Genomic DNA, 24971 nt, shown 5'->3' on the forward strand with positions numbered 1-24971 from the left:
CCTGCCCCACTCGCAAATTAGGCACAGCTCTGCTTAGTCAGCTCCAATCTGCTTTGCCCGATTTGATGACTCAGGCTTTCATACCTAGCACTTTGGCACAACGCCTCAAAGAAAGTTGTCACACATTGATGCCATCTACTGGATATCAACAGAAGCAGCAAACTGAGAAACCTGAAAGCTGAGAGCAATCTGGCAGATGGCCAATAGAAACCAGATGGTTGCCCTCACCAATGAGCCCTGAAATCAGGGTATATAAAATTGATATCACCATATGGGACCCCAGAGTTGACTGAAGCCACAAAGAAACTGTAGACTCCCCAGTGCCATAAACACCCAGAAGAGCTGTGTGGAAAGGACTCTTTCCAATCCCAGGGTAAGATGATACAAAGTGGCGACATTCCATTTCAGAGACTGTATTTCCCCTTCTGTATTTAATATAAATAACTGAAGGTTCTATTGATTAAGTCTACACTCCCTCGTGAGACATCAAGTAACCATATTTTAGATGATGTGATATGCATGCCCTCCTTTTTAAGTCCACACAAACTGGCCTAACAGAGACTTGAACGATAACTTCAAGCAATTGCTTTTGATATACTAAACCTTTCCCTTATGGACCAATCCATTCCAATAACAGGTAACCACATTTTTAAAAGTGTCTTTAAGACAAGTATATCCTTACTGCTTGGAGAAACACTGGGAAGGCGATCAATGTGTTGGGTACTAAAGAACTCATTATCGTAAGTAAACATAATAAGAAAGCTTGGTGATTTCCATTGTTCCTTAGGGTAACCACTGAGCCTCAGCTTTCGTCTTTGACAGCGGCTTGTTAGACGAGTGGTTTTCAAACTGTGGGTTGCAACCCCATACCGGGTTGCGGAATGTAAGGCACTGGGTCACGGTGGCTCTGGTCAAAAGTCCCGCCGTTAAAAGTCCCGTCGGCGGTGCTGCTCGGCTAAGGCAGGCTAGTCCCTCCCTGTTCCGACACCGCGCTGCACCCTGGAAACGGCCAGCGGTAGGTCTGGCTCCTAGGCAGGGGGGCGGCCACAGGGCTCCGCGTGCTGCACCTTCCCCGAGCACTGGCTCTGCATTCCCATTGGGCAATTCCCAGCCAATGGGAGCTGTGGGGGGGGAGGCAGTGCCTGTAGGAGAGAGCCGCACAGAGCCACTTGCGCACCGCCTAGGAGCCAGACCTGCTGCTGGCCGCTTCCGGGGCGCAGTGCGGTCAGCAGTGCCAGGACAGGCAGGAAGCCTGCCTTAGCACCCCCGCTGCACCACTGACTGGCAGCCGCCCGAGGTAAGCCTGCACCCCAACCCCACACCCGAATCCCCTGCCCAAGCCCTGAGCCCCCCCCAAACCCGAAGCTCCTTCCTGCGCCCCCAAACCTCTCATTTCTGGCACCACCCCAGAGCCTGCACCCCCAGCCCAGAGCATTGACCCCCTCCTGCACCCCAACCTCCTGCCCCACCCCTGAGCCCCCCCAAACCGACAGCCCCTCATTCCTGTCCCCATCCTTCAGCCCTCACTCCTGCACCCCAACTCTCTGCCCCAGCCCTGAGTCCCTCCCACACCCCAAACCCCACATCACCAGCTCTCTTGGGTGGCAGGCATCAACAATTTTCTTCAATTGCGTCGCCAGAAAAAAAGTTTGAAAACCACTGTGTTAGACTGTATTGCTGTGTGCAGTACATAACTAGAATATTGGTTTTGTCCACACTTGATTGGTGCACTGCTGATTGTATATTGATGTGGTTCTGGTTGAATTATAAATTGTTGATTGGTTACGAATAAGCACGTGTCCTGATTTTAAAAACGGTTCGAGTTAAAAGTTGACCTGAAAAGAACCTAGCATTAAATTGGTAAGCTAATGATCCCTGGACTCAGTAAAACGGTGTTATCATATTAGGTTCCAGTCTAATATTGGTTATAACATTTATCCAATTGGCAAATCTAGCTTATTAGATTTCAGCTTTAAAATCTAACTGGCACGTCAGCAAATTTGTAAAATTGACCCCCTTTCATGACCACGAACTCTCATGATTCTACTCTTCACCAGCAGTACAGAGGCAGGCCACACTGACAGAAATTGACTATTCATTGCAGAGATGATCCAATAATCAATGAATTCCATTTATTTCAGTAAATTTCAATTTACTCCCATTGCACAATGCATAATTTGCGCAGAAATTAATGTTGTGTGCGCAGAATTTCCATTTCCTCCTACAGAAATGGGCTGCAGAGCTGCTGGCCGCCACTCGGAGGGTGCAGGACCCACAGAGCCCAACTTGCAAATAGAAGACACTGCTGGGGGGAGAAGGGGGGAGGAAGCTGGAGGGTTCCTGGCAGCTGCAGTACCCAGCATGCCCTGAAGGAAGGAGGGGGCGTGGAGGAAACTCTGTACAAGCCTGGGACCCAACATCAGACTGTTTCTCCTTCTGGATCCTGGGCTCTGGTGGGGAGCGGGTGTGAGTGTCTGGGCTGGGGAGCGCCCCGCAGCTGGGCTCTGGGGCTAGGGGTGTGGGTGTCGCGCTGAGGGGGCTTGTGGCTGGGCTCTGGTGGGGAGGAGACATGAGAGTCTGGGCTGAGGGGGTCCACAGATGGGCTCTGGGGGGGCAGGGGGTTTGGGTGTCTGAGCTGGGGAGGCACAGCTGGGCTCTGGTGGGAGGTGCAAGTGTCTGGGCTGGGGCGCATCCCAGGGGGTGTGGGTGTCTGGCCCCCCTGCTGGGCTCTGGTGGTTAGGGGGCAGAGAAATAGGAACTGGGTTGTCATAGGGGTTTCCTTAACTCTCTACTCCTGGTGGAATTTTGCATCTGTATTGTTACAGACATAGTTGCTGATCAGTATTCTGAAATAAATTACAAAATAATTGAAACTGGTGTGATTATATAGTGTTATTTTGACAAATAAAATATGCAGAATTTTAAAATATTGCGTGCAGAATTTTTAATATTTTGGTGCAGAATTCCCCCAGGAGTATGAATTGGAGCTGTATGCATTCGAATTGGCCTCCCAGACAGCTTTTAGCCAAATCATGAAACAAAGATTTGGCATAAATTGAAATGTCTGAGGAGGCATTAACATTCCCTGGTTGTCCATTCAGGCTCAGATCCGGCTTTTAGGTTTTGTGCAAAGCTGTCATCCGTGACAGTGGAAGCTGAGCACTTGGAATGCTGTCAGGGAGAGACCCATCGCAACGTGGACTGTGTAGTGCGGGATAGGAAGGAAAACACTATGGAATCTTGAACTCTAATGTGAGAGAGAGATACCAGTGGAATGCATTTCTAATTACTTCACCTCTCTGTTATGTGGGAGAGCTGGATATCTGAACATTGTCACTGCTGAAACTGTCAGTAAAAAGCAAGCTGGCACAGACACACCACAACCAAGGGCATTGCCCCAAGCACCCGTGTGACATTCTGTACCTGCGGGGAACACCCTACACCCCCATGTTCATCTTTATAAAATGACTGTGTGGTATCCAGTACAAAGTTTGTCATGTTGGGTGTCTTCGGAAGGCTCATGCTGCACTGAGCATTGTTGTTATAGTGATCTTATAGTAATTGTTGTTACAGTAATGTTATAGGTTATAATTTCATGTCTATAATTATGAGGCTGAAAATGTATCCTCATGGCTTAAAATAAGCCCAGGGAAAAACTCTCCAAGAACAGAGAGACAGTTCACCTCTCATCAGGGCAGGTATGGGACAAACCCAGCCCAGCCTCACGGGAACAAAGGATGCTGGCCTCGACAGCTACAAAGGATCTGTTGGACTCTTGAGTGAGTCACCCCCTTCCTTTGGTCAGTGTGAGATTGCAATAAGGTAACGCTCACCTGACTCTGAAGGGGGGGAGCAGGGCAAAGCCAAGAGGGAAGAAAGGACGTGATAAAAGGGAGAGACATTTGTCATGCTCTGTCTCTCTCTTCCACCTCCATCTACAGACACCACACCAAGCAACTGAAGCGCTGATCAAAGGGGAGAGCCTGGCTGAAGGGCAACCAGCCAGCCTGCGGTGAGAAGCATCTAAGTTTGTAAGGGCACTGAAAGTGTTAAGATCAGCTTAGAATGCGTTTTGCTTTTATTGCATTTTACCAAATCTGACTTGTTATGTTTTGACTTATAATTACTTAAAATCTATCTTTGTAGTGAATAAATCTGTTTGTTTATTCTACCTGAAGCAGTGCGTTTGGTTTGAAGCGTGTCAGAGACTCCCCTTGGGATAACAAGCCTGGTACATATCAATTTCTTTGGTAAACTGACAAACTCATATAAACTTGCAGCGTCCAGCAGGCATAACTGGACACCGCAAGACAGAGGTTCCTAGGGTTGTGTCTGGGACCAGAGATATTGGCTAGTGTCATTCGGCTGCACAATCCAAGGAGCAGCTTACATGCCAGAGGCTGTGCGTGACCAGCCCAGGAGTGGGGGTTCTCACAGCAGAGCAGGGTCAGGCTGGCTCCCAGAGTCAAGGATTGGAGTGACTTAGCAGATCACTGGTCCAGATAACACCAGAAGGGAATGTCACAACCTGCAACATTGACTCTGTGTCTTAGGGGTGGTATTTGGCAGGACAAATGAGGTTCATGGGTCTTTCTCTCACGCCTCTCTTCTCCCCAGTCCTTCAGTCAATTGCAGCCAGACTGAGAAAAACTATTTTCATTTCCACAGACCTGTAGTGCATGCACCAATGCAGCTGTTATGTCTTGGTTGTGTGAGTAAAACACATAGAATCATAGAAATGTAGGGCAGGATGGGACCTTGAGATATCATCAAGTCCCACCCCTGTGCTGTGGCAGGACCAAGCAAAGCTAGACCATCCCTGTCCAAATTGTTTTTAAACGCTTCCAATGATGGGGATTCCATAAACTCCCTTGGAAGCCTTTTCCAAAGATTAACTACGCTTAGAATTAGAAAGTTTTTTCTAATAGCTAACCTAAATCTCCATTTGCTGCAGATTAAGCCTGTTACTTATTGTCCTGCCTTCAGTGGACATGGAGAACAACTGATCAGTCTTCTTTAATACAGCCCTTGATATATTGGAAGAATATTATCAGGTCTCACCTCGGTCTTCTTTTCTCAAGACTACATATACCCAGTTTTTCAACCTTTCCTCGTAGACCAGGTTTTTTAACCCTTTTATCATGTTTGTTGCTCTCCTCTTTCTGGGGCCTCACCAGTTCTGAGTAGAGTGGGACAATTACTTCTACATCTCTAAGACCTCTGCCCTTGCGCAGACGCAGACGCAGACGCAGTAGTGTGTCAAGGCATCTGCTGCCTGTTACACACACATGCACCATCTTGTGGAAACTTTACTTTTGTTCCTTCTTGTTTTGTTTTCCTCCTAAAATAAAAGTCATTTGTATTGAAAGTGCAGGATTGTTCACTGGATATGGAAAACGTTAATGAGCGTGTTATGTTAATTGCTCAAAGAAAACTCAACACATCAATTCGAAAACATGGACCAAATTAATTTCTCAAAGGGGTTTAGTTTAAGAAGCACAGGAATTGCCAGGGTAAATCCGACCCAAGGTCCACCTAGTATCCTGTCTCAGACAGTGGTCAGTCCCAAATATTTCAGAGAAAAGTGCCACCACCCCTCCATCACCACCTGCACCCCCACCATGAAGGAATCTTCCTAATCCCTAATGGTTAAAATGTGGTTTAAACTCCAAAGCAGCAGGTTTAAGATCTCTTCCAAAATATGTGTTAGCATTAACTCTTGTAACTTTGACTATTCTTGTCCTTCCTATAAGCATCCGGTCCGTTTTGAATCTTGCTATATTCTTGGCCTCAACATCTTTCTGTGGCAGTGAGTTCCACGGGCTAATTATGTGTTGTGTGAAAAAGTATTGCCTTGTATTGGATTTGAATTTGCCAACCCCCCTTTTAATTTCTTTGAATGTCCCTAGTAGCACCTTACTCCTTGAGTGGTTCCATTTATTTCAGTGGGGCTCCTCGTGGAATACTGTGCAAATCAATGGGAATAAGGGGGGGGACAGACTCTAGTCCTATATATTTGCTTGGGCCAGATTCTGACCTCCCTTCTACTTGTATTAATCCAGAGTGATTCCACAGAGTAGCTGAGAGAAGGAACAATCCTCAAGAGGTGACCACACCACAAATGCATCTACAGCAGAGCATTCTTCTGCCACAGATTTTGCAAAGTGTGTGGCCACATCTGTGTGGAAACACAGGGTTCTGAGCTCTGCACAGACATGGAGCTGATTTCCCCCCTCGCTTGTTTTCAAATGTAAATGTGTTCAATATCTCACAACTGGATCATTACCTCTTGCTCAGGCAAAACCCCCACTGAAACCTATGAGCTTGAGTGTAATGACGAGTGACTTTGTGGAAGAACAGCACTTGTTAGCTCTTTTCATTTAGGAGGAGACCCTCTCACTGAGGCTCTTGCACGGTATTTTGTATTTCTTTCCCAAGGAAGAGCATTAGCGAATTAGTAACACAGAACGAGCCAGGAAACTTACAGTGGCATCTTCAGAACAGGAAGCGATTACAAAGTCATCAAAAGGGCTCCACTTGATGTCCAGGACGTTTCCTTTGTGCCCGCACACCCTGGGGTAGTGAGGATCAAGCTTGCCTGTCTGAAAAGAACAGCAAGGCTCTGTTAGCTCAGAAAGGCTACATTTGGCCATAGAACAGCAGGAGGTCTCCATGCAGGCTGGCCCTACAAGGCTGGAGCTAAGCTCCTTGGCACCTCACATAGCAAGAGCCACAGTGCTCAGTTTACTGGAAATGGGTCCATGCTTGCCCTTAAAGCCATGTCCTCCTAAGCTCAGGACAGGCTGACACTACATACTTACTTCGGTATAACTACTTCCCTCGGGAATGTGAAAAATCCACACTCTTGAGTGATGTAGTTATACCAACCTTAAACCCCCGTGTAGACAGTGCTACGTTGACGGGAGAGCTTTTCCTGCCGACATAGCTACCGCCGTTCACAGAGCTGGAGTTATTGAGCTGACAGGAGAACTTAGAGCATCTTCACCAGAAGCCCCACAGTGGCACAGCTGCGTCAGTGCAATTCAAGTTTCTAGTGCAGACCTGCTTCTTCGTCTTTGCCTTGCCACACTCCCTCTGAGCGCCTACAGGAGAAAAGCCTTGTGATGATTGAGCCCTGCCAAGGAATAGGGCAGCATCCTGGAGCCACTGACCATGTCCCAAATGATGGTAATGAGTAAGGAGCAGTCTGATTCCTAGCTCTCATCACAAGGGGGCTGTAATGGACTGGAATGGATTTGACGACAGACAAAGGGCGTCGGGAAAACTCTACAGCTCAGTGCCAACCCTTGCTAATGGAAAACAGGAAAGTGAGTCAGTAGTGAACAGAAGAACGGCCCTATTGGGTCAGATCACTGATCCATCTAGCCCAGGATCTTGTCTTCCTACAGTGGCCAGTGCCAGAACCTTCAGAGAGCAAGACTGAATGCACTCCTGTATGCACACCATACACACCACTGTAAAAATCTTTGTATAAAATATGCCTCGTGAGGTATCATTTGAAAACAACTCGCATCAATTATTGGATGGTGAATATATGTAGCAACATTATATGTAAAGTTATGAATTCCCCTGTATGATGATGTTAGCAAATGTTCAAACCCACACAGCCCTGACTAGGCAAAAGCACAGGTCTATCCTAAACAAAGGTGTGTGTATTTACCTCAGTTTACATATAAGTAGTAAGCAGAGTCCTTGAGACAGCAAGAGGGGGAAGTGGCAGGATCCAAGGCAAATCTGCTTTTCGCCATACACAGGGGAGAAGAAAGAGCAAGGAGCCACCTTCACTCCCAGACTCCACATTGCCTTCCTTACTTCTTGAATCTTGAAACTTCAAGAACACCCCAACGTATCCCCCTCTACCCCTCTCTCTCTTTCACCTAACACGACAAAGGAAGCAGCCCTTGGACTCTGGGAGACAACCTGGCCTGAAAATTTGGTCAGCAGTGCTACTGGGAACCTGTGGTAAGGATTTTACCTTGAACCAAGTCTAGTTTGTTAAGTTTTAGAAACTAGGAAGCATTTGATCTTTATTTCTCTTGTAACCTTTTCTGAATTTAATGCCTTCTACTTGTATTCACTTAAGATCTAGTTCTTTGTAGTTAAATAAACTTGTTTTATTTTTTTAATCTAAACGAATCCAGTGCTGCGTTTAAACAGAGCTGTTTGGGTAATTCCAGTTAAAGTCACAAACTGTTGGATATTGACCCCTTACAGAAGCCATGGCCCTCTAATATCTGAACTGTCCAGCAAAGGGCTGGACACTGCAGAACACACGTTTTGGGGAAAATCCGGGACGAGGAGTGTGGTGGAGTTACCCTGCAAGTGGGTAACCAAGGCTGCTGGAAGCCGGAGTATGGCTGGGGTGTTGCTGACAGGCTGCTCAGGTCAGAATTGCTGGACCAAGGACCGCAGCTGTACACGGAGACTCAGGCGGTGACCTGCATGCTGTTTGGCAGTTTGTGCGTTTCCCAGATTGGGAGCTACAGCAGCAAAGCATTGTGAGGCACCCAAGGTTGCAGGGCAGGTGGTGACAACCCCTCGCTGGTCTGGATTGCACCCTGGACTATGGCAGAGGGAATGAACAGAACAGGGCACTTATCAAGTCATTCATCCCCAGTTGTCCAGTCCCAGCTTCTGGCAGCCGGAGGTTTAGGGACACCCAGAGCATGATTTTCTATCCCAGACCATGTTGGCTAATAGCCATTGATGGACCTGTTCTCCATGAACTGATCTACTTCTTTTCTGAATACAGCTATACTTTCGGCCTTCACAACATGCCCTGGCAAGGATTTCCACAGCTTGACTGTGCATTGTGTGAAGAAGTGCTTCCTTATATTTATTTTAAAACTGCTGCCCGGGATGGGGGGGCCTGAGAGCAACCCCCGGCCCATGTCCCTGCCCTGGGCAGGTGGAGGGTCTACAGCTCCCCACAGCTGCCCACCCAGCTCTTACCATGGCCTGGCTGCAGCTCTTCGGCCCCCAAGACCCCACCTCCAGCCCAAGCTGGAAGCCGGAACTGGGTCAGGGTAAAAGGTGAGCAGGCAACCGTGGGGAGACATGGATCCTCCACCTGCCCTGGGCGAGGAGCCCAGCGGGGTGGGGACATGAGCAGGGGGCTGTTCTCGGGCCCCCGCCCCTCCCCAGGCAGGTGGAGGGTCCGTGGCTCCCCAGGACACTCTTACCTGGACTGGGCTCCAGCTTCCAGCCTGTCTGGTGGGTGGGGCCTCGAGGGGAAGAGGGTTATGCCTGTGGCGAAAAGTGGATCGTCTAGGCCCATCCACCTTCAAAAGTGGGAGGGCCACGACCCCCTGGACCTCTCTGTTCCGGTGCCCCTGCCTGGGCAGTGTGATGTGCTGTCCAGGCACCAAGAGCCCTCTCTTCTCCTGCTAAAGGCTAAAGCAAGTTGAATACAGGAATGCAGGACAGCTCTTAAGCATGTGCTTAACTCTTCTGAAGTGGGATCTAAATAAATAAATGTCAAATAACCCTCTCCTTTCTGTTGTCCCGCTCTCGACCCTGATTCAGTGAACTCGGAAGCAAGACTTTAGCTTTAAGAACATGAATAGTCCCACTAAAGTCACGTGCTTCAGTGCTTTGGCGGATCAGGGGCCTACAGTGCTCTGCATGGCCACCGAGTCGCCTCTATTCTTTAATCAGGGATTAGTTCAGAGGCCAAAAAGGCTCCTTGTCTGTGAACAAAAGCTAGAACCGTGTAATTACAGAGCTATTTGCTCTCTCCCTTTCTACAGCTTATGGTTATTATTTATTATTGTTTTGCAGTTGCTCCCAGAGGCACGGAAGGCGCCCAGACGCCATGGTGATGAGCATCAGGATCAAACTCTGGGAGGGAGGGATGGATACGCAGACCCCTGCTGGGCTGGGTGCTGTACAAACACGTGACAGAGGGTCCCTGTCCCGAAGAGCCTCTGGCCCTACCAGGCATTTTGAAAAACACGCAGCAGCAATACCCAAGCCTTCCCATTGCCATCACCACCACCTTGGATCCCTGCTGCTCCACCTTCGCACTCCAGCGCGGGCTATCGGGAGAAGGGGCAGCCCATGCCCCCCGGGCCCTGCTGGCCTTGCTCACCTGACAGATGGGTATCACGAGGAAGGCCCCGCCCCCTGCACACTCTGTCACGACAGCAATGAAGTGGGGGTTGACAGCGCAGAAGTGGTTGTCGTGCACACTGCAGGTGATGGGGACGCAGTCGTAGCACTTCTCCTTGCTGGCAGGCTTGCCGTACACGTGGCGGAACTTGGAACTCCGGTACTGAGGGTGCCATGACATCTGCAGCCGTCAAAACACGAGACAGGTGGTGAGGCCGGGACCATCCCCTTGCTATCGGACATTGGCGTGGGTTTGAAATTCAGCCCAGCGCCTCCCACTAACTCAGGCCTGCTTACACCTGCAGCGCAATCAGCCCCAGGACACACCTGTCTCCAGAATGCCGGGTCCTGACCTGGGGGCAGTGCACACACGCCCCTGGAGCTATTTCCCTCGCCTCTGTTTTGTGACCCCCCCAAAATTTCCCCTTTCAGACCACTCATGGGCCCTTCTCCCTTTATCTTATCTTGCCCCACCCCAAGCGCCTCCCAAGGCCACCAGCGCAGTCAGCCAAGCCCAGCCCTGCAGCCACACCCTGAATCAAACTGCCAGCAGCTCAGCAAAGACAGCATTGTGCTCTCCCTCTGGAGAGAAGCCAGATCACTCCAGTACTCACTTGCGATGATGGGACTGGCCACCTGAGAGCCCTTGCAGTGGGAAGAGATGCCAGGTGTTGTGTTCCTCCTATCCGCCCCCCCTGCACGCGCGCGCACACACACACACACTCACACTCTCTCTCTCTCTCTCTCTCTAAACTGCCTCTGCCGGGTTAGCCCGGTAGCGTACACCTGCAGAAGGAGGAGTTCTGCCACCACTTCCCCAAACAACAGTAGCCGTCTTCTGTCGGCATAGCTATCTCTACGCTGATGGGGCAGGTGGAGGAGCGGGGTGGCTGCCGGCACAGCTGTGCTGCTGGGAAACGTGGGGTTTTCACACTGCTGACTGACAGAGCAATGCCAGTTTAAGTTGTAAGTACAGCCCAGGCTTGAGACAGCGCATCCTGGACCCAGGCGCTGCCAACTCCATTCTTAGGAGTGACTTGCCACTGAAGGAACTGAAGGAACCGGCTGCTGCAGTGCCGGGGAGGGAGAGAGGCCTGACCCAATCCCAGCCCTCTTGCCAGCTTGACTTTGGCACCAATGATCAACTTTTCTCCTGGTGCTCTCAGTGCTTCTTTTTAGGCACCGGAGAAGATCATCGGTGCCAGGACTCCCGACCGGCAGGAGGAGCAATCAACACCAAAGCTGACGTGCTTGGTGCCGAGTCTGAGTGCAGCTCCAGTGCTGGTCTTAGGGGAGCCTCCATGAGGAGGATTTTCAACCTCGCTGCCCAGTCTTTCTTGGTGCAGGGTTTGAAGTCTCTGCAGATCTGCCAGTGGTCTTTCCTGTGAGCTCCCCCACAGCACTTGAGACAGCTCGTGTGCAGGTCGCTCAATGGCATCGACCTGCCGCAGGAAGTGCAGGGCTTGAAGCCCACTGACCGAGGCATGCCCCAGCACTGGGGGGCAGACAAGCCTCTCCAACCAAGTGCGAAGGTGTCCAAACACACTAACTACTACTACTAACGATCAACTAAAGGAAACGACAATAACTATGTGAACTAGAGAAGAGACGGAAATCACTGGGAAGAACTGCCTGAGCAATGAGAGGAGTTCCAGCCACCGTCATGGGCAGTAAGAAGGAACTAAAGGGGCATGGGGTCAGCAGGGCCCCTTATACCAGTGCTATGGGCATGTGGCATCAGAGGGCGCTGGAGCTGAACCAAGGGATACCACTAAGGGAAAAAATTCCAGTAACTGTGGTTGGGGCACGCCCACACCTACATTGGAATGGACATATGCAAGCATGTGAAGAAGCAGCAGCAGCAGAAGCCTATACCTCTCCAGTTATTCAGATTGACAGGATCTCCTTTCTTCAGGATTGATACAATTATTGTCTTTAGCCAGTCATCCAGTACCTTCTCTTGCACTCATACCATCTTATTTATTTTTCCTAATGCTCTGAGAGCACTTGTCCCACCAGCTTTTAGCAGCTCTGCTGTTCTATTGTCTGTTCCTGCAGCTTTCCCATTTTTAACTGTTTCCCTGCTCTTTCTATTTCTTCTGGCGGCGACGGTTCAGTGCTGATATCCATTCGGTCTTGCAAGCTGCCCTGTTCATCTAGCATGTCTTGAATGGTTGCCTCTGGATGACCTACAGGAGTCAGCCCTTTGTCAAAATGCTCCTTCCATACTTCCAGCACCTCGTCAACCTTTGTAGTCCGTTCACCGGTACCTTCCTTGCTGCTTGCATCGTTAGCCTGATTGTGTTTCCATACAACTTATCTTTTTTGTATATTGTTTTCAGATCTTGTTTTCTTGACACCTCCTGGAGTTGTTGAGCCTCTTCTTTTCAGAGCTTTGGCTTGTCCTATCTTTGGGATTTCTTCACTGCTTTGTACAATGCTTTTACTTCCTGTGCTTTCCCAGAAGTCTTGGCTTGTTTGCAGGTTTCCTGGAACATTCTCTTTTCGTTGCTTGACAAGGTTTTCCTGACAACAAACTGAGCTTGTTAAGTTATTGGAAGGCATAAGCTAACAAGGAAAAGCTGGACAAGCAATGTTGGGTGCAATGTGATATTAATGTAATAATACAATGTTGACTTCCAAGGAGTTATGACAATTTACATCAGATGAGCATCTGCCCCTTTCATTGCAAGTATCTCAGAAGAGGGACTATGGGCTACATCCTGAGAATACTAGTCAGTTTTTTGCTGAATCCTTATTCAGGCAAACACTAGCTCACTGGGAGTTTTGCTGATTAAAAACGTAGTCAGGCCTGCCTTTTCCTGCCCCTTGCTCAGTGCTGCATATACCCCCAGAGTGTCACCAATTATCCCAACAATACACTGGGGGGTCTTCAGCTCAATACAGCTGAATCCAGCTCCCAAGGGTCAGTGCATGAGACAGGCTGCCCTTCTGCTCCCCTGGCAATGCAACTGCCCTAGGGCCAGAGATTGCCTGGTTTTAGTCTAGGGTGACCAGGTGTCCAGTTTTCATAGAATCAGAGAACATCAGGGTTGGAAGGGACCTCAGGAGGTCATCACGTCCAACCCCCTGCTCAAAGCAGGACCAATCCCCAATTTTTGCCCCAAATCCCTAAATGGCCCCCTCAAGGATTGAACTCACAACCCTGGGTTTAGCAGGCCAATGCTCAAACCACTGAGCTGTCCCTTCCCCCGCAAAGGTAAGACAGGAAACACAACCTCAGGGAGGGCTTGTCCAGAACACCCTGTTGAAGAGGGACCCTGGTACATAGGCGCTGACTCCGTGGGTGCTCTGGGGTTGGAGCACCCATAGGAAAAATTAGCAGGTGCTCCACACCCACCGGCAGCCAAGCTCCCTCCTCGCCTCCTTCTTCCTCCCTGAGTGCGCCGCTTCACTGCTGCTCCCCCTCCCTCCCAGCACTTCCTGCTCCCCCACCGCCTAACAGCTGTTTGGCGGTGCTTAGGACTTTCTGGGAGGGAGGCGAAGGAGCAGGGACGCGGTGCGCTCAGGGGAGGAGATGGAGAAGAGGCGGGGCAGAGGCAGGGACTTGGGGGAAAGGGTGGAATGGGGCAGGGCAAGGATGGTGCAGGGATGGGGCCAAGGGTGGTGGGGGTAGAGCACCCACCAGACAGAGGGGAAGTCGACGCCTATGCCCTGGCGGGTCCGGTCAGTGGTGCTAAGGCAGGCTATTCCCTACCTGTCCTGGCACTGCGCTGAGCCCCAGAAGCGGCCAGCAGGTCCAGCTCCTAGACGTGGGAGCTATGGGTCTCCGCGCACTGCCCCCACCCCCCACCTATTAGCACCGGACCTGCTGGCCACTTCCAGGATGCGTGCAACTCAGTGTCAGGACAGGCAGGAAGCCTGCCTTAGCCCCGCTGCGCTGCTGACTGGGAGCCACCTAAGGTAAGCCCGCACCTCAACCCCAAGCCCCAACCCCCTGCCCCAGCCCTGAGCCCCCCCCCAAACCTGGAGTCCCCTCTTGCACCCCAAAACCCTCATCCCCGGCCCCATCCCAGAGCCTGCAACCCCAGCCCAGAGCCTATACCCCCTCCTGCACCCCAACCCCATGCCCAAGCCCTGAGCCCCCCCAAACCTGGAGCCCCCTCCTGCATCCCAAACCCCTCATCCCCACCCCCACCCCAGAGCAAGCACCCCCAGCCCAGAGCCCTCACCTCCTCCCAAACTCCAACTCCCTGCCTCAACCCACAGCCCCCTCCCACTCTCTGAATCCCTCGGCCCCACACCCCAGCCTGGAGCCCCCTCCTGAACCCCAAACCCCTCATCCCCAGCCCCACCCCAGAGCCCGCACCCCAAGCCAGAGCCCTCACCCCCCCTGCACTCCAACCCCCTGCCCTAGCCCAGTGAAAGTGAGTGAGGGTGGGGAAGAGCGAGCCACAGAGGGAGGGGGAATGTAGTGGGTGGGGGCGGGGCCTCGGGCAAGGGACAGGGCTAGACTGTTCGGTTTTGTGCAATTAGAAAGTTGACAACCCTATTTCAGTCTCCTGTTTGTGACATGTACACATCAAGCCAAGCTATGGGAGAGTGAGCTCTGCAAGTGGTCTGAGTTCATTGACAGTGGCTAGCAGGCAGAGCGAGGAGACGAAACCAGCAGCAATTACCGTGCCTAGGGCTAGGCTCCATGCAGAAGTGGCTCTGGTACAACTTACACCAGGTTTCAAAGCAATTCATTAAAACGGTGCAGACTGCAGCGTGGACATGCAAATACATTACAGTGTGCTTACTGGGCTTAGCTTCACGTATTTAGTATCTTACACCAGTGTCACTGGGAATGAATCTGTAACAGTGACCCTGTAATTAGCCAGGGTTCAAGCCATTTGAGAGAATCCGCATGGGGGTTCACACCAGTTTAACGAAATCTGTGTAAAAACACCCCTGTCGATAAACTAGGGGGTGAATCAGCGAGGATCCGCTGTGGAGGGGATTTCTGAAATGGGTGTAATCAGATTCTGGCAGCAAATCCTTTCCAGGGTACTGAGGAAACCACAATGTGTCAAAAACCAAAAACAAAACCCAAAGAAAACAATCCCTCTCAGCTGCGATGCCAAGTGAAACTCAGCGTCCCAGAAAGAGAGAGAATGAAACCACACCACAAATGCCTCCAGTTCTGCCAATCTAAGAGCTACACCCCGGCTCCCGCAGTGAGCGCTGAGATCAGCGAGTCAATTGCTCCAGGCCAGGCACAATCCTCAGCCCTCGGTACATCTGGCAGCACAGTCCCAGACACTTCAAAGGCAGGTCTGCCCTTCAGAGCGGGCTGCCGGGTTTGTCGCACACACCACGGGCACACCTCTCCCGCGGGGCGGGTGGTGGAGCCGTCTTTCCCTACCGGTTTGCTTCTGCTTGGGAATGGAAACCATTCCCTTCAGGCTGCTCTCTCATGCTGCTGTCAAAATCAATGAACCATGGGCTGGACTGCACATGTTACAACACCGTCTGCTTAGCATGCAACCACTTACCATCTCCCTTGAGGTGTGACCGACTGGAAGGACGAGGAGGAAGTGTTTATGGATCTTGGCTTTTACCTTCTGTCCGTCTCTGGAAGGCAATAATATAATGGGCTAAAATAAAAAAACCCAATCTAAAAGCAAGGAGCTTAGCGAGCCATCCTGACAGCGCACTGGGCAGCCTGCGCGCGCACTTGTGTGTCTGTGGTGTGCACCAGCCTGCATGTGTGTGTGTGTCTGTGTGCCAGCCAAGCGCGAAAGGGGAACCTGACGTGCTGGCTGGACGGGCGTGGCCTAGCACCTTCCCTCCCTGCCAGGCAGGTAACCAGGCTGTGCTGTCCGCCCTGGCCTGTTTCCCTCTGGCCTCAGGGATTGGCTGCCTGCTCCTTCGGTGACTAAGCAGCCTCGCCGCAGGTGGGATCACGTATAGTGTCAGGGGTTGCTACTGCCACAGACTGCTGCTAAAGATTTACACCGGTGGTTCCCTATAGCAGAATAAGCCTGCATGGCACACGAGTAATGCAACTGAAGCTTCAAGAGAGGTTATTTCCCGCCCACGCCCCTTTCATTTGCATGCGGGGATGGAAACGTTCCCCCCCCATCACTCTGTTGGAGGGGGAACACACGGCGGATTGCGGCAAGAGGAGGCATCAGACAACACACAAGCCTGTGAAGTGTTGTTGCCGCACAAGCTGCACCCTGCTGTCCTGTCTCAAGGGCTTCAGGCACCTTCGGGGCCCACCCTCTTAGCACCTGGTTATTTAACACCTGGTTATTCAACCAGGACTTGGCCAAAGCATCAGCGAGGGAATAGGAGTGCCTATATTTCAATGGAAGCTAGGTGAATGCCTGTTACTGAGGAAGTCCTTCCTTGTTTGACCTCTTAAATAAGTGCTAGCACACAGACTGTACTTCTCATCCACAAAGCACTTTACTAACAACAACATAATTCAGGGCAACATCCCTGTGATTCACTTAGTCGTCTCGCAGAATACAGCAACACCGTTGGAAAGAAATGGGGGGGCAGAGGGGAGGCTATTTTTTAGGGCTTCAAAGCAATTCTTTGCACAGTGCGAGTTTGGAACATTTTACATGACATGCTCCCCAGGGCAGAGTCCGTAGGGGGTTGTAAAGCAAGTCACCCAAGAGAAGCTGTAACATGGCTTTCCAGTCAGCCTGTGAAATGGGGCTCGCAAGGGAGGGGGCTCCGAAACAATACACTGGAACCAGTCAGGAGAACTAGGATACAAAAAACTGGGGTAAATAAAAAATACAGCACAGCAAAACCCAGTGTTGCCAGCTCTTGAGATATTTGGTATTTCCCTTAAAGCCCCAGCTCATGGAGTCAAGTGAAATAATGAGACTCTAGGCTTCCATTAAAGAAAAGTCCATTTCTAGCCATTGTATTTGTGGTGAAAAGCTTGAAAAGATGATGCAAGTGTAACCTAATGGCTTCGAAATCAAAAGAGAAGGAAAAAAACCCAAATCCAATCTTTCTTTAAAAAATCTTATAGTTTTTAGGCTAATCTCATGATTTGGGGGTCTGACTCATGACTTTTGAATGCTTTAGTCCAAACCCAAAGTTTCAGCTACATCCCACATATAATAAAGCACCCTGCCAGGAGATCCACGAGTAAAACAACAGCAGGGCAGTTCTGCAGAGCAAGGGAATGGATCACCTTAGTCACGTACTGGTAAAATACTTTTATCCTTCAAAGCTATTGGTGGGGACCCCGTTGCCCTCACGTAAAGCAGGAAAGCACATTCATCCTGCCCTGGTGGGGGAGAAGAGGCAGGCCCCCAAAATCAATACAGTTAGCTACAGCTGGAAAGGTGCTTTTTGCGGTGAGGACACCTCTCTGCCACAAGCTGGGCTGAGACCACCCACAAACTCAAACTCCTCCACCAGAGGGCAAGACTTTTAACATGAACTGAAGTTAAACTGCTGAGCTGGGAGTCCAAAGCTTTATAAACTATTCCTCTGGGGGTCCCAACCTTCCCCTCCCCAAGGGATTTTACGTAGCTGAAATGTGCAGGCTCCAGTCCCACTCAGACCTGCACGGCTGAGATTTACTTTCCAAGGGTGATTGGCTCCCGGGTAGAGTGAGCCAGACAAGGACGCTGACGGTTTCCTGGAATGAGCACAGAGCAGCAAGTTCTGCTAGAAGACACTTATTGCATGCAAACAGAACTCTCACTAGGCATTAGCAGCTCAAGGTCAAGAGTGATTTTCCCTTGTCCCTCGGGCTCTCAGGAGAAAGCAAATCAGAATGGCTGGTAGGACCCTATCCCCAGCCTTGCAGATTTTCCATAAAAGGTTTTTTACAGTGAAAACTGGCTCACAGCCTGTATGTGGCCCTGGACTCAGAGAGATCCATCCAGCACCTGGGAGCTGCCTCTTCAAGGGTTCGGGGAGGATTTGTGGCAGGGAAGTCAGCGATGTACTGGCTCAGGCAGGAATAATGAGATCTTTCTTCCCCTCCACGTTCAGTGAGTTAAAGGGCTGCATTAGTTGCCCCAGGAGTGGAATTGGGGCAGTGTGACGGGTAGGCGCACTACAGAAACAGGAGTGCCAAAATGCCAGGAGGAAATGCTTTCTCATTGTATTTCCAGCTAGACCAAGAAGGGGCTCTTTTCAAGCTCTCCTGCGAATTCCAACCCCACTCTGCAGACTCAGGAGGTGAAGCTAGAGCTGAGGTAGCACCCACCGTTGGAGAGGCTTGTCAGGACCCAAACTGCACCTCTGGAAGTTTACCTGCGAGAAGAATGTTACAAACCCAGAGGGAGAATAGGAAGCAAAGGGTCCAATTTCTTCCTAGGATAACTTCATTGGCTGCCATGGAGCTACACCAGGGAGGCCCTCACACTACAAGGGCATTCAGACAGATGGGTATGTAACCTAATCACGATTTGAAGAGGGCTCACGTTTCTCCAGGATCACTATTACACATGTTGCTTGAAGCAGCAGTCTCCTGCTATTTACCCATCCAGAAGGACTACATCGTCCAACAAATTGACAAACCCTTGCCATCTGCTCCCCCTCCATGCAAATCATGTCATATTGCATAGGACGATACCTCCGATAGTGGAAGCCTGTTGTGATAAGAAAAGCTGCAATTGCTGTAGGGTACATGGGTCAGCAGTCTTGGTGCAAACAGCTGCTGGCCTCATGAGGAAGCTGTGTGAGTTTCCCTTTCATGTCTCCACCATGATCATCTCGTCAGACCTTTGCACATTGCAGCAATACCCAAGTTTCTAGGCTAAGGCCTTGACCAAGCAAACACTGCTGCAAACAGGTAACTAACTGCCTGGAGGGGAGTAGTTCCAGTGACTCAAATGTGTTAGCAGTAGTGGGACAAAGCACTTCCTCTTCAGTCAAACCCAGGTCAGCACTACAGGGCATTCCTTGGAAAAGCACCTGTCAGAACAGCCTAACGGATTAACTGGGAGGGTTTGTCAGTTTCATCTGAATAATTTTAATGTACACTTCCTGCTCATGGGCACAGTCTCTGCTGTGCCTTCAGGAGAAGGAACAAGGCTGGAAAAAGGCAGATGGTGGCAATCTTTTAAAAATGTTACACCCTAGAGAGCTGCAGATTGGATTTGAGAAAGAAAGAAAGAAAGGAAGAAAACCATATTTAATTTTCCAAAGGAAAAGAAACATGCAACTCCATACATTTTGTAAACGGAGTGTACCTGACTGGAACCACTGTTAACGGCCATGAGACAGCATTTCCTGGTAGGACTCTGTTAACGGAGACTTGTCTGCTGAAATATTACGAGGCAGGCAAGAGAAAATGGGACAGTGGATCATTTAGCAGCTGAGTGGAGTAAACTTCCACTTCCCCTCTTCAGCCAGGAAAGTCTGGGACTTGTCCAAGTGATGGACACCAGAATCACTCTATCTGTTCTGATTCACCCTCTCCGCTATTTTGGTTTAGGTCTGAATATGGATGCTTTTATTTTGGGATAACAGTGCCTTTGTACTGAATTTGTTAAGTCAGTGAGGAGTAAGTCAGTTATATTACAATGGAGCAGGCATTTTCATACTGAAATAAGAGTCCATATACCGACCTACACTGAAGTAACTGAGGGGATGAATTGCAACCGACAGAGTGATTCCAGTGTCATTCCCCATGTGGACAAACCCTAAAACCTATTAACTAGGATTACAAGCCAAAGTGTTCAGTAGTGCCTGTTAATACTGTTAATCACAGATATGTGCAGTACATGATGGATAATCTACTTTACGTCTCATTGATCACGTCTAGGAGAACTGTTGGGAATTTTTAAAAAAAATTCATTGGAAAATACCAAGTTGTCAGGAAGATTTCTCAGGTCCAGGATGGAATTTCTGGTCAAAACAAAGGAGAGAGACCTACCTGAGAACACCCTGGTGGTTAGGACGCTCAGCTGAAATGTGCGAGAACCAGATTCAAGTTCCTGCTCTGGTCAGACAGTCCTGAATCTGGTTCGCCCGTATCCCGGGTGAGTGCCTTGTCCCCAAGCTAGAGTCAGTTTCTCTGGTTCAATAACTATTTATAAAACAGGAGAACTTGAGGAACACTGGCATGATAGCTCAATGGCTAGGGCACTTGGCTGCGACTCCGGTTCAAGACTCTGCAATGCCAGGGTCTGGTACCCCCAGTAAGCACCTAAGCCACTTGTCTGTTACAGGAGGGGTCTTGCTTAACAGATCTTTGTTTTGTTCCAATGCAAAACAGATGTCAAAACTTCAAAAACTGTCACACAATGGAATTCTTGTTTTACAGTTGCCTCCTAGGCTCCTTGTAAGGGCTGAACAAGGGCTGCTGAGAGGTGGGGAGGACTTCAGGGCTTGTCGATGTGGAGACTTAGTGTGTGGCAAGCAGTGCTGTGACTCTACTGGGCCACCCTGCTGTGCACTCAGGCTTTGTCTATACTGGACTTCTGTCAGTAAAACTTTTGTCGTGCAGGGGTGTGAAAAACACACACCCCTGGAATGACAAAAACACACACACCTGGAACAACTAAAGTTTTGCCAACGAAAAGCACCGGTGTGAACAGTGCTTTGTTGGCGGGAGAGCTCTCTCCTGCCAACAAAGCTACTGCCACTCATTGGGGGTGGAAGTTTTTTGTCGGCGGGAGGGCTCTCTCCCGCCAGCAAACAGCGGCTACACTGCATGCCTTTTAGTGGCACAGCTGTGTTGCTAAAAGGTGCGTAGTGCAGACGCAGCCTAAGTGTCTGTGTGGGCCAGGCTGTCATGCATTACACGTTCCCTTGTGCACTTTGATTTCTTGCTGTTTAGCAGCCTGTCAAAGTGCACTAGGGAACTTGTAGTGCAAGGTAGCAGGGTTCACACAGCCATGTAGTGCTCAGCCATCTGGGGCGCTCTAGATTCACATCCTGGCTTGCCACATATTAAGTCTCCACAAAGCTTATGCTCAAATACATTGGTTAGTCTCTAAGGTGCCACAAGTTCTCCGTTTCTTTTTGCGAATACAGACTAACACGACTGCTACTCTGAAACATCTCCACATAGACAAACCCTGAGAAGTTCATGGCTCAATCCAGGATTTGCTGTTGCCTAAAAGATTATGGAATAATAAGACCTTTCGAAGCTACAGGCCTCTGCAGCCAGACAGAAATAAAGGTTCCAGAGTGTGAGAGAGTACAAAACAATAGCAAAAGAAAGAAGCCTGTATCTTCATTAGCCTGTATCTCACACACTGCCTTTAAGCCTTGCTTCTCTGCTCAGGAACACTGTCTGACAGCTGTTCAAATGCAAGCAAAGGTGGGTCTTTTAATTGACAAACAAACCTCACAGACACTTTCAATTGTGCATCCATCTGTCCTAGGACAGTCAGATCCTCTGTCCCCGCGTCCCCACATGCCCAGAGAGTCTCCTCAGCCCACATTATAACCTGGTGTTGTGGCTGACTGAAAGGAAAGGACAGCATGGGAACTCATCAGTGGCTGACACAGTGAAAGGCACTGCCTGAGTGAGCCTGTTCTCAGTGGTGTAATGAGCCCTTTTGCTGGCAGTGGGTCTCACACAGGAAACAGGCAGCTCTCGGCCAGGGGAACGAGCGCTCTGTGTAACTCCCCACGTCGGGCTGGGGCTCTGAAGTGAGCCATCTGCCTCTTTGCTTTTCTGTGACAAGCACTAGAGCCCCACTGATCTGAAGCTGCAGCAGCTTGCGTGCTCACACAAGTGCTACAAACCAAGAGGAACCTGCGTGATCCTATTGCAAGGACTATTAGACCTCAATCATTTCAAGCCTTTCCTACGTGCTTCGCTCAAAGCCAGGTTCTGCCCAAGGGGAAAGGTCACCGTGTGCAGAGCAATAATATAAAATCCAATAAAATCAAGATTCTGACCTCAGGGCAGCATTTCCTTTCCATTACAGGAGTATGGCAGAGCGGGCCGCTCCCCTGCTAATGGAATCAGCTGAGCAGAGAGCCAGGAACTGCAGAAGCAGCCCTTGCTCCAGCCTTTTCCCCAGAGTCTGAGTAAATCAGATGTCATTTTTATGCATTAAATGCCAAGAGCAAACCATTTAGCCCAGCTGGCCACACTGCGCTGTATGCCCTTTGTGCCAAGCAGGCTTCTGCTTGAATCTTTCCCCGTCCTAAAAACCCACCAGGAGAGGCTGCAGCGCCAGTACAGCTCACGCACCTACCAGAATTAGCAGAAGGGGAAGATTTCACCGATTCTCCAGTGCCCAGCAGGGACCATTACGGCCTGCGGCTTTGCTAACAGGCTCAGTCGCCTCTTCAGGCTTATCAGCTTTTCTGAACGGGGGTTGTCATCTTTCTGGGCCTCAGCTCCCCAGCTCTGAACTGGGGCCAACGATCCAACGTTGCATCTGTGTCCCGCGTGAGCTCTTTGGGATGGGGACTGTCTCCTTCCGGGTGTGTGCAAGGCCCAGGTGCTCCTGCGAGTTAACCCTCCAGAATAACACACAGTTCTCCTTGCCAAGCAAATGCTTTTGCATGGGTTTTCTTTCTTTCTTTTTTTTTTTTAAATCACGGGACTCTCCAGCCCCAGCCAGCCACGCCCCACCGACATGCCGGCTTGAGCACAGGCTGCAGAGAAAGGAGTGAGTGGATTGCTGTGCCAAACACTACCGGAGAGGAGGGAAAACAGAAAGGACTTTTTTTTTAATTAAAATATCATTAAAAGTCCCTGGTGGACGGTTTTCTGTCTGCGAGCTAGCCACACATGCCAGAAGTCTCATGACATATGTGAAATCTGTGAGGAATCACTCTCCTAGCCTGAAACACTCATGTCAAATTGTTATCTCTCCGCTATTTCTCTGCTGTTCCCTACAGTCAGTTTTCTTTTGGAGCAAGGAGCAGCATACCCGGGGAGTCTGATAGCTGCCTGTTGGCACAGAGTGTTGATTCTTTGTGAAGTGTCTCCATTGTAAAGAGGATGTGAATGGACACTCCCTCCTGTCAAGCAGAACTGCATGTGGCTAGCTCACTGCAGCATTAAACAGTGTGGCTGCTGAAATGGCCAGAGGGACAGAAACAAAGCAGCGTGGGGCACCTTCTCCAGGGCTCCGCTCCCTGTCCTAGTGAAGGAGGATCAAAGGATGGCTTTAGCTCTGACAACAGGTCACTGGGGCAAACCCCGTCGCTATACTGGTAGGGAAAGCGTGTTAGCACTTTGCTAGCAAAAACCATGTTCAAGCAAACGTCACCTGAAAGGCACTACTGTACGCACACGGCTTACACTAGCATCACTTCCCAGGCCCACGCAGACATGGCCAAAGCTCCAGGCATGACAAAAATCTCTGCAAGCTCTAGTTCATGAGCTATAGCTGCCCAACAAAAGGACCGGGAGGCAAAGAGTGGGCCAAGTTCTGTACTTCACGACACCAACACAGCCCACTAACAACATGGGTGTGAGGGCACAACTTGGCCAGGATATTGATAAATGTGAGCACAGGCTTCCTGATTATAATTACTTTGATTTAAAGTCTTAGTCAGTTGAAGCAGAAAATTTCTGCAATACAAATAACTTCTAAAAATCTTTTAAAATTTCTTCTGAAATGTCTATCTTTTCTCCCACAAGGGCAAAGCTTAAGGGCCAGCTCCCTTAGGGCTACAGATTTCCCCAAATACCTGGCAACATCTGGTACACAGTGGGGTAAGTATGGAACCTGGGATTAAGAGAGGAATTTTCAAGGCAGTCTAGAGGAAATAGAAATGCATCTTTCACAGAAATGCATGGAGGAGCTATATCTTACTCCCTACGCTTGCTTGTAAATCTCAAACCTAGACTATTTTATGAACTTTTCATCACAGATTCTGGTCCATATAACACAGTACCGAGGATCAGATGTATGCAGAGCACATCATTCACTCAATCAGGACAACGATATAAACATGGTAATAGTACAGTAAGCAGTGAGAGAGGGTTATCTTGTTATGCTGGCCGGCAGCTGCCTTGCAATGACTTCTAGTTAAAAGTAATCAGTGCTGTTTTTTTATTTATCTCTTCTGCCCTTGCTTGGCACCAGTTCTCATAAAAATGAATAGCACTCAACTAGCAAAGCCAATTTACCTTGGGTAAATAATTTCCAATACATAAACCAAATAAGCAATCAATAGGGAATATATACTCTCTTTCCTGTCCAGTCCTTTCCTTTTGGCTTTTGGAAGATAGCACAAAAAGGGCTCATGCAGGCCATGGAACAAATTCAGTCCCATGAAATCAATGGTGCGGCATGTGCTTAACTGAGCAGAATTTGACACCGTGTGTTGTCCTCACGAATCCCTCTTCAAATATTAGCATCAGAGCATTTTACAATCAGAATTATGGTGCAGAAATTTCTTCAGCCTTGTCATTCCCTACACCCTGTGCATCCTCACAATTCCCTTCCAGCTGCCCCCATCATAAGAGGAATCATATGAGAGAGATAATTTACCCTCTCCAGCTAAATTCCGCACTTGGGCCCTGATTCAGGAAAGCACCTAAGCTCATGTCATTGAAGACAATTAGGCTTAAGCATGTGCTTAAAGTTAAGCAGGTGCTTCAGTGTCTTGCTGAATTAACACTTATGGCAGCCACTTCCCCTCATATCCTCCCCCACTACACATTCCTGCACGTGTAAGACACTGGCAAGCATGCTGGAGTGCCCCAGCCCATCCCCAGCTGGCTCCCAGAGAAAAGCCCTTCTAGTACGAGCAGCTAATGGAGATCTCAAGATGTAAAGGCCTGATCTGGAGTGATTCCCCTGAATCCACAGAGTGAAAGTGGCACAAGAGCAGAATAAAGCCTTCCATGAGGTAGCCCCTGGCTCCTCTCACTCACTACTGTCTGTGTCCCTGCACAGAGAGCCCTTGCCTCCCACTGGCAAAAC

The 24971-nt window shown here is 49.7% G+C and overlaps 1 protein-coding gene across 3 annotated transcripts in view; it reads right to left on the minus strand.

Annotated features, from left to right (window-relative positions):
* The window catches only part of CORO2A (coronin 2A), a 98139-nt gene that overhangs the window by 35184 nt on the left and 37984 nt on the right, over positions 1 to 24971 (minus strand). For 2 of the 3 annotated variants that reach the window (XM_074953687.1, XM_074953686.1), the window contains 3 exons: positions 15630 to 15708; positions 10112 to 10312; positions 6486 to 6602 (listed from right to left, as the gene is read on the minus strand). In XM_074953687.1, coding sequence (XP_074809788.1) covers positions 6486 to 6602; positions 10112 to 10312; positions 15630 to 15632 — 321 coding nt within the window. In that variant the 5' untranslated portion in view covers positions 15633 to 15708. Of the gene's footprint in view, positions 1 to 6485; positions 6603 to 10111; positions 10313 to 15629; positions 15709 to 22280; positions 23351 to 24971 lie in introns of those variants that run through there. The other variant, XM_074953685.1, reaches the window with a different exon arrangement.

This window comes from Natator depressus, chromosome 5, assembly GCF_965152275.1.
Source record: "Natator depressus isolate rNatDep1 chromosome 5, rNatDep2.hap1, whole genome shotgun sequence".
Lineage (NCBI taxonomy): Eukaryota > Metazoa > Chordata > Testudines > Cheloniidae > Natator > Natator depressus.